The following is a 9,163-nucleotide window of genomic DNA, read 5'->3' on the forward strand; positions in this document are numbered from 1 at the left end:
GACTCTGACGTCGGCAGCATCTCAGGGCTACTGTCGCATTGAGCTTATGGCTTCTACATACACCAGTAATCAAACCCTAATGGCATGGGAAATGTTATTTCATCACATTAGTGGTTAATAGCTCCGTTCAGGCTGAAGCGATCTTCACAGTAATGTATCGGCTGTGGTTTGACCAAAGCACAAACAAGATATTTCAGATGAATGAAGCTTCACATACAGCGCAGTTAGGATGAGCAGTTCAGTTTTCTAAAAGGAGATTTCTGTGTAGCTCGTGGAGGAGTTCGGGTGCTGAGGAGAGCAGGGGAGGCCAGCATGGGTTCCCCTGCTCTGGGTTATTGGAGTGACCTCTGAAGCACAGCTCTACGTGGATGTTTGTAGAAGCTGTGGGAGAATATAATAATATAATACACAGTTCTCTGCAGGCTTTTGGGTGGGAGTTTAGTGATGGACGTAATGAGCCTGTGGCACATTGCATCCATACTTACTATAACCAGTGATGTTTTAGGTATTGTTTCTTTGTTTTTATATATATATATATATATATATATATATATATATATATATATATATATATATATATATATATATATATATATATATATATATATATATAAAGTTTTTGGCTTGTCAGATCTTTGCAAATTTATAGTATTGGGTGTTTTGTATCAGGCTTTTTTAACCATTGTTTAACTTGCTAAATTTCTGCAGACCTTTATTTCCTTTAATGAACAAAATTACTTTTTCTGTGTTTTGCTCCCTACACATTTTAAGCTTGATTGTTAAAAGTTTTTTTTATTGTGTATTTTTCCTAATTAGTTAATTGCACAAGACAAATTGTATCCTTTGCAGTCTGGAAACGTATTAATGACATCTTTTCCTGGTATGGCTCAGTGGATAAGAAACACTATGAGAATGTAGGATTCATTTATAAGCATGTCCATTGAGGTACAGATTCTTAGTCTTGTTAATTTGTTGTTTTTATTTTTCATGTTTTGTGTTTTTTAAGTAACAAATTCATAATAAAGTTAACATTAAACGTATCAAGTGGACTGAGAAGCCTGCTAATTTAAGCTTGGAAGAGTTTGGAATATGCTCGTAAAAATCAGAGTAGGACCCTGATATTGAGGTAAAACGTTTAAATCAAAGTTGTCATGATTACCTTTTAAGGCAAACTCAGCGTTTCCATTTGATCGGTTGAAGATTCAGCCTTAGAGTTCATTCTTTGGAGTTTTTAACCATTTCTCTTGGCAAATTACTGGGAAGCGCATGCTTTTCCTGCATAAATGTTTCCCTGTTACGGCTGTTTGAGGTCATACATTTATGGCCAAAGTTATTTAGACACTAAATGGAATTAGCTTTAAAGTGATCTTTTGATTTCAACATTAACCTCTGTATTTTAGCAGGAAGTAATGTTAACGTTTAGGCCTAACCAAAGTCCTGACTTTAGTCAGTGGAGGGAACTAATGGTCGGCAGGGAGGCTTCTCAACCTCAGAAAGCTCGTCAACAAAGAGAAATGATCATAATCCCAGTGGGAACATGCAAAAAGCAGATCACAAATTAGACCGACGCTTTGCTTTCTACAATGACAAAGATTTGTCCATTATTGAGAGCGGTATATTCTTGTACTCAGGTTTGTTTTTTGTTTTTTTTATGTGAAACTTTTTTTCATAATGTATCCTCGTTTTTTTACACTGTGTAACTTTTTGAGACCTGACTCATTGCCTATGAGAAGCAGACTTTTTTTTGTTGAATAAAAATCATTTGAAATCTAAATTATACAGGGGTATGAGTAATTTTGGGCTTAACAGTACATTTAGATGTACATTTGTAGTACAACTTTATTTGCTGCAGCAATGCCTGTTTTTGGTAGACATTATACTTTGGTGTGGGTAATAATTTACTAGGTGGTGTAGTAGAGTAATACAATGCTAATAGACCTAACAAACATGACATCCATGCTGCTGAAGTCAATCAGTGAGTCCAGTTCTATAAACATTTAGACTTTAAAGACAAATGCAATAGATGTTTTACATGCTCAGTACAGAGCATGTCTCACTGAAAATCGGAATTTGGGGTTTTAATTAGTTGCCAGTTATAATCATCAAAATTAAAAGAAATAAACACTTGAACTATATCAATCTGTGTGTAATGAATGAATATAATATACAAATTTCACTTTATGAATGGAATTACTAAAAAAAAATCATTCTACTTTTTCATGATATTCTAATTATGACTGGCACCTGTACTATGGTGTTAGGCTCATTTATCGTATAACAAAACTGTTACAGGGCCCTTAGATCACCTTGATTGCCGTATACTGAAGTCGAAATGCCTTTTTAAGTGGCTATTTTGAGCTCAATCTTGATTACAGACCAACAAAATTAACGTTTTGGGGTGGCCAGCTCAATTCAAATACTCAAATCCAGTAGAAAACTCACAGGAAGACCACAAACGTGCTCTCTGTGATGCAGAGCCAGAGAACGCTGAGAAGTTAGAAGTCCAAGCACCCTGGGGCTGGATTACCTGTTCATAAATGCCAACGGTTGATCGACTCCATTAAACACAGATGTGAAGCTATGGTTGTACAACAAACAAACAAAAAGCCTTTACAAGTAGTTTGTGCTTTACACACACCTTGTTATTTTTGGACACAACTATGTAGCATTGCCCGTGCAACAGTGCTCATGTGTCACTCATTCCTGGTATATGAGGACAGCGTGATGAAACTCCTGTTCTTATTATTGGTATAGGGCTTGATGGGTTGAGTAGTTGTCTGGCAATCAGAAGGTTGTGGGTTCGATTCCAGCTTCCATCTTGCCACGTGTTGATGTGCCCCTAGGCAAGGCACTTAACCCAAAATTGTCCATCGAGCTGCGTCTCGGTGTATGGGGAGTGTTGGCCGAGTGGTTAGAGCAGCGCGCTTGCACTCAGAGAAGGATGCAAGTACTTGGTTTTTATCCCCAGCGCCTGCACTCTGGGTCCCTGAGCAAGAACCTTAAACCCAGAATGCTTCCCGGGCGCCGCACATGGCACCCTACTGCTCCCCAAGGGTGATGTGTTAAAAGCAGAGAACAAACTTCGTTGTAATGTATGTTCCAATGACAATAAAGATGATATTACTATTACTGCTAATACTATTCTACCGTCTGGTTCTGTAGCACCAGCCTCATATTGCCGGGGGGGGGGGGCTGTGGTGAGCCCCCCTTTCACCAGGCTGCAGACGCCCGTGGTCCACGAAAGAGACGGTGACACGTCGTTTTATTTCTCCGGTAGAAGGCGCTGTGCTCCAGCGCTACGAGTTAAAGAAAAAATTTTAAAAAATGACGTAGGCAGTTTGTTTTGCTGCTGCCGGGTGTTGGAAGTGATGTGTCACGTTTCACTAATAATAATCATTAGTCAGCAGATCGGGCAGTTCCTTTGTGCTGACGGGTCTGCGTGTGACTGAGTGACTGAGTGTGCGCAGGTTGACCGGATGCAGTGCTTTTGAAATGTGCAGCTCTGCCCTCTGAGGGACGCGCGGCTCTGCTTGTGTCTGCGCTGAGCCGCCACGGTCCGTCTCACGATGGCGATCAACAAGACCTACGTGAGCGTCGCATACTCCTCGCTCGGCGTGGTGCTGGGGGTCTCTGCCTTCCTGGTGTGGAACATCGTGTACAGGCAGCCGTGGACCGGAGCCATGGGGGGTCTGTCAGGTGACGTAACGCTCTCCAAACACGCGCTCTGGCAACCAGTTTGTCTGTATGCAGAGATCAAGGTCCAAACATCGCAAATCACGCGTCCAGTTAAAGTTCACAAGGTTGTCAGGTCAATCATATGTGGGGACAGACAGGATATTAGAAGAACCTGGGTGTTTTTTGACCTTGCTATATTGTCATGAAACTAGATTCAATATTCAAGCCTAATATGATACAGAATAAGAGTAACTTAACGCACGTGACAGGCGAAAGTAAGGAATCGACTTCTGCAGCCCGTGACTTCGTTTGTCAGTTTTGTGTTTTGAATTTGATTGAATAATTTGCGCACCAGAGTCCAGTTTTTCAGTCCTGTATGTATATGAATCTAACCTTTTGAACTATGTCCTTAATATAGCCTATATAATCTTTGTGCTCCTTTTTAAAAATTGATTGACAGGAAAATAAAGGAATTTCATGATTATCTTTATTCTAATGACGATTTGCCCATAACTTATAATTTTACTTATTTATTTATCGAATTTGTTACTCATAATTGCATCAAACTGCATGCTGTTGGTAGGTGGGTTTCTATGGAGCTAAAACAGTGACAGCTTGCAGCGACATTGAAAAGAGATTTGCCATTGTAAAATCAACCATTGAAAAGCTTTGAAACATTGAAAAAGATCACTTGCAATGACATGGAAAAACGAAATTTTGCATTGAAAACTTAGACATTGAAAAGTCAAACATCGTTAGAAAGTAAAAACGTATGATGATATTCTCATTTTGTGCTGCAGTTTTTTTTATGACATATTTTCAGTGTCACAGCAGAGTTCCTTCAGCTACCATGTCCCGACAAACCACTGATCTCTATTTATACACTTGATTGCTGATTTGCCCGACAAACTGAAGTCACTGGCCGCCATCTTGCTACTCCCTACTCTCACAGAACCCCATAGGATTTGGTTGCAGCAACAAGCAGTTTTGTGGCTGTGTGAAAATGTTTCACGGGTAATTTTACAGTCTGTGAATGTACTAACACTATCGACTACTAGGAAATTATGCGCTGAAATATTTTGCATGTTATTTATTTTATATATATATATAGAGAGATAGATAGATAGATAATCTAAATAACATAAAAAATATTTTAGCACATGACTTTCTCAGTACTTGATAGTTTTAGTACATAACATAAAAGTAAATGGCATTTGACATTTTAAAAGTCTCAAGCCCCCCTCTCAACATGAAAAAAAATCATTGTTCGATGCTGTATTGCACATATTCCCTAGTTACTGGAGGAAATTGAAGACCTCTTCAGGGGCCTTCTGTTTTTCCGGTACTCGTCATCAGCTACCTGCTGTCACTGGTTTAGCTCCATGTCACTACAATCATAGCTGTATAATCTAATGAAGTTAACATTTATAAAAACAATACCCTTTCTTGTGGTCAAGCAGCGGTACTTGACCGGAGCTTTCCATTGATTCACTACAGGTAGATGATGAGTACTGGAAAAAATGGAAGACCCTTTTGCAGCCTAAAAAATTTGGGTGTGCCAGATCACTAGGGGGAGTAGTGGAACTGAGTAAAGACAAGCATGCTATATGTAAACATGCTGATGTTCTATAATATTGAACAGAATTATGGCAACGTGACGCAAACGAAAACATAAAATAACATAAACACAAAAACATCCCTACAACTTTCTTCTGGGGATCGAATGAAAGTCTTCACTGAGCGCGGGGTCCCACCTGACTTGGTGGTTGACTCCCCCTTGTGGTCTGGCGCACTTCCTTTTTTTTTTAGGGTGTATTTGAAGCTCTTTTTTTTTTTTTTTTTACTTGCGTTTCATACTTGCAGCGCTTTTCTGTTGAATTTGTTTTTAATTTGTTTGTGTGTTTTGGGGTTGGCATCGTTCTTTTTTCTGAGATTTCAGCACCTTTCTTTTGCGGCGTTTTTCTGTTGCAGCGCGATTGGCCGTTTGTGGCTCGTCCAGCCATTTGCTGCGCGTTTGCAGTGAGTTTGTCCTTGTCGGCCACCATAGTTTCTGGATCAAAAAACAGTGCAATTTTTGTTTTGATGCATTTATTGAAGAGGCAAAAAAAAAAAAAAAAATCCACCCTGCTGGTCAAGTGAAAATTGGGGGGATTCCAGAATGATTTACTGTAGCTTCTCCAAAGGTTATTTCCAAAGATTAAACTGTTAATCGACGGGAAAATAATTGCTGAAAACAGCACTGAGTTAGCACAATGTGATAATCTGGCTATAATACACCACTCTCTCTGAATTTTCACTTCTAATTTGGCTTTTCCAAAAGACTTAGGAGAAACCTAGCAGAGTTAAATGTTTTTTTTTTATTATTATTATTTTAGCAAGACAGTCTTTATAGGGAAGTCACATCAGTTTCTGCTGCAACGGGTCAGAGAAAATGAGATTTATGAACACAGCAGCTGCGTCAGCAACTAAAAAACCTGATTCACCACTTCAAAATATAATGAGTATTGAAACCTAGCTGAACAACTTTGTCATGATTTGCTAATATCAGATGTTTTCACGTTAACATTACTGCTTATATTGGAAACTGGGCAACATTGTCTGAATACATTTGTTTTTGATGAGGCTTTCTTAATTTCTTAGCTGCCACTTAATACAAACAAACCCGTGTCGCATCTAATATGAGCTGTAAGTTTTTATAGCACGGGGGGAAAAAAATCAGTGACATTGAACAATTCAGATCCAGCTGCTGTTGAATAAAAGATAACGATGTTTAGGCTGGGGATGGGAGTATGAGACAGGTTTCCAGGTTATCAGGCCAGTTGAGGGTTTAAATAAAGTATGCACTGTTCGGCTTTACTGTGGTCTGGTCCCACTGACATTTTTCTGTTGCACTTAAGAAAACACTTGTTTCAGTTTAGTGTGAAACAGATTTAAAAAAAGATGGCATTAAATGATAGATTTTAAATCCATCATTTTCAGAGGGTGTACTTGGTGTGATGCAAAATGTCCGCTGAGTTGGCGTCACTGTGTTTATGTGGCCCTTCTCTGCCCACAGTTTAATCCGTGTTTACAGCTGGAAGACCTTTTCAATAACTTCCATTCTTGCATTGTAGCTTTTATACAATGAAACAATAACATGACTTTTTTTTCCCAGAATTTTGTTTTTTTTTAGAGTATTTTAACGTGAAAACAATAGATGCCGGTTCTACTAGAAAATGTAAAACTGCAAATAAAGTTGTTGGTTTTTTTTACGGAGATTTATTTATCAGCCGTGTCCTTTTGCTTCTCCCCCCTCAGGTGTGTTGGCCCTGTGGACCTTGATCACTCACGTCATGTACCTGCAGGACTACTGGCGGACGTGGCTAAGGGGCCTCAAGTTCTTCTTTTGCGCTGCGGTTTTCTTCTCCCTGCTGGCCGTCGTGGGCTTCATCGCTTTTCTGTCCCTTGCCATCAGCAGGAAGCAGTGTAAGCTGTGCCACACGGCTCATCACTCAAGGATTCACAGACGTAAAAACCACAGGCTATGCAGGGAAACTTGGTATTCAAGAGGAAAGCAGCGACACAAGATTAAATATAAACAGAAAGCATTTTATTATTATTTTTATTATTATTATGAATGACAAGTTGAAATGAAAAGGGCAATGGGTGCAGGTAAAGCCTTGGCAGCAGGGTAAAAACAGGTAGAAGCTGATATTTAAATACAGTCTTTTTTTTTACACTTTCCAGCAGTAAGTCAGATTAAACCTTGCGTTTGAACTGTGTGACCGTTTTGGGTCTCCTTCCACACGCTTCTCACAGCAGTTTGCAGGACTTTCGGCCCGTTACTCCCTGACAGAACGGCTGTGACTAAGGCAGGTTTGTAGGCCGTCTTGCTCACACACAGGTTTTCGGTTTAGCCCACACATTTTCTGTGGACTTCAAATCAATCCAAAATGTTGACTTTGCTATCATTAAACCACCTAGTAAGTAATTTGGCAGCATATAAACATTTATATTTAGGTTTAGCAACTTAAAGATAATTTAATTCTATGTGATTTTACACAATCCAACAAACTGAGTGAGTTTGCTAATTTTCCCTGTGAACTGTGAGGATTTGATGCATTACTGCTGCTACAGCTCAACTGTTGGGGGACTAACCTTGCCATAAGGAAGGGTAAGCTGACAGGCAGCTGATAGCCAACAGGGTTTCTTACTAAAAGGTTTTAGAAAATCTTCCGAGAGCCCCAAAGAAGCCTTTGGAAACACCAGGGCGAGATGTTTTAACAACTTTTTACTTATTTAGTTGTTTATTTTACGGCTTTTGGTTCCACGTTCTCCATTCTGCGTCAGTGTGAATAAAGGTACCCCTATGTGCTTTACACAGCTTTGTGTAACATATCTCTCTCTTTGTTCAGCTTTCACTGACCCCAGGAGCCTTTACCTGTCGGCTGTGTGGAGCTTTATGAGCCTGAAGTGGTCTTTCCAGCTCCTCCTGGCTGCTAAACGCTACCGCAAAGAATTTGCTGACATCAGCATCCTGAGTGACTTCTGAACACACTGCCCGCTCCTACAGCTACTCCTCAGAGACTTAGGAGTACAATCACCAGCTGGGTGTCTGGCTTGAATATGTGTTGGGGTCATTTAGACGGATCTGCAGGAAGTTAAAAAAAATATTTCTCTTTTAAAAGGACGAGTACTCTTATCTCAGTTACTTTCCTCAATATAAGAGGACTTGTGTTTAGTCTAGCACTCGTCTTTACAATCCCGAATACACTGACTCTTTGGCTTGTAGAAATTTAATTATTTGTTCACTTCAGCCTTTTTTTACCTTCTGATACTGGAATTTCAACACACTGTTGTGGAAATAACAAGTTACAGTTTCACTCTCCAGCCACTAGAGGTCATCACTCTTCCAACTATGACACAGTTTGGATCTCTGTATGTAAACCTGACTCAGTGGTTCACTTATCCATGTTGCATATTGTGGCTCATCTGTCCTACAGGGTGAATAAGGTTCTGTTGAAGATCGTTTAACTCCCAGCACTGCTTAAACAGTGAATGAAAGACTGAAACAGTGGTGGTCAGGCTAAAATGATAATTTCCAAAAATTCTAGATATACAAATATAAGCGCCATGTGTCCCACTTCACGGGGGGTTTTAATGTAAAGGAGTTTTGTATTGTTTATATTAGTATGGGGAAAAAAAAGAGAAGATTCCAAGTTTGTTTTTTGTGTTCTCAAGTATTCATATTAATTTGCCCTTCTCATTTTTATGGACACTGCTTCTGTTGTTTAATAATTTCCCATCTTCCCTTTAAGCGTCTGTCTTTTGGATTCATCTCGCTCAACTAATCCAAAGCACCGTGGCATTACACACCCCACATGTATCTGTCAACTGAATGTAGCACTCTCTTTTTGTACACGTTTGTCTGGGAGATCTGTTAATAAAAAGCATTTTTTTTCACAACTACAGGGTATTGTGTGTTGCAATAAAGTGGACAACAAGCGTT

General features: G+C 39.4%; 1 protein-coding gene across 1 annotated transcript; it reads left to right on the plus strand.

Annotated features, from left to right (window-relative positions):
- Window positions 1–3,320: 3,320 nt before the first annotated feature.
- Window positions 3,321–9,163, plus strand: LOC105931707 (heme transporter hrg1-A). The gene is made up of 3 exons (XM_012870491.3): window positions 3,321–3,696; window positions 6,973–7,140; window positions 8,070–9,163. The coding sequence occupies exons 1-3, from the start codon at window positions 3,567–3,569 to the stop codon at window positions 8,204–8,206; spliced, it is 435 nt and encodes a 144-aa protein (XP_012725945.1). The 5' UTR covers window positions 3,321–3,566; the 3' UTR covers window positions 8,207–9,163.

This window comes from Fundulus heteroclitus, chromosome 20 (assembly GCF_011125445.2).
Source record: "Fundulus heteroclitus isolate FHET01 chromosome 20, MU-UCD_Fhet_4.1, whole genome shotgun sequence".
NCBI lineage: Eukaryota > Metazoa > Chordata > Actinopteri > Cyprinodontiformes > Fundulidae > Fundulus > Fundulus heteroclitus.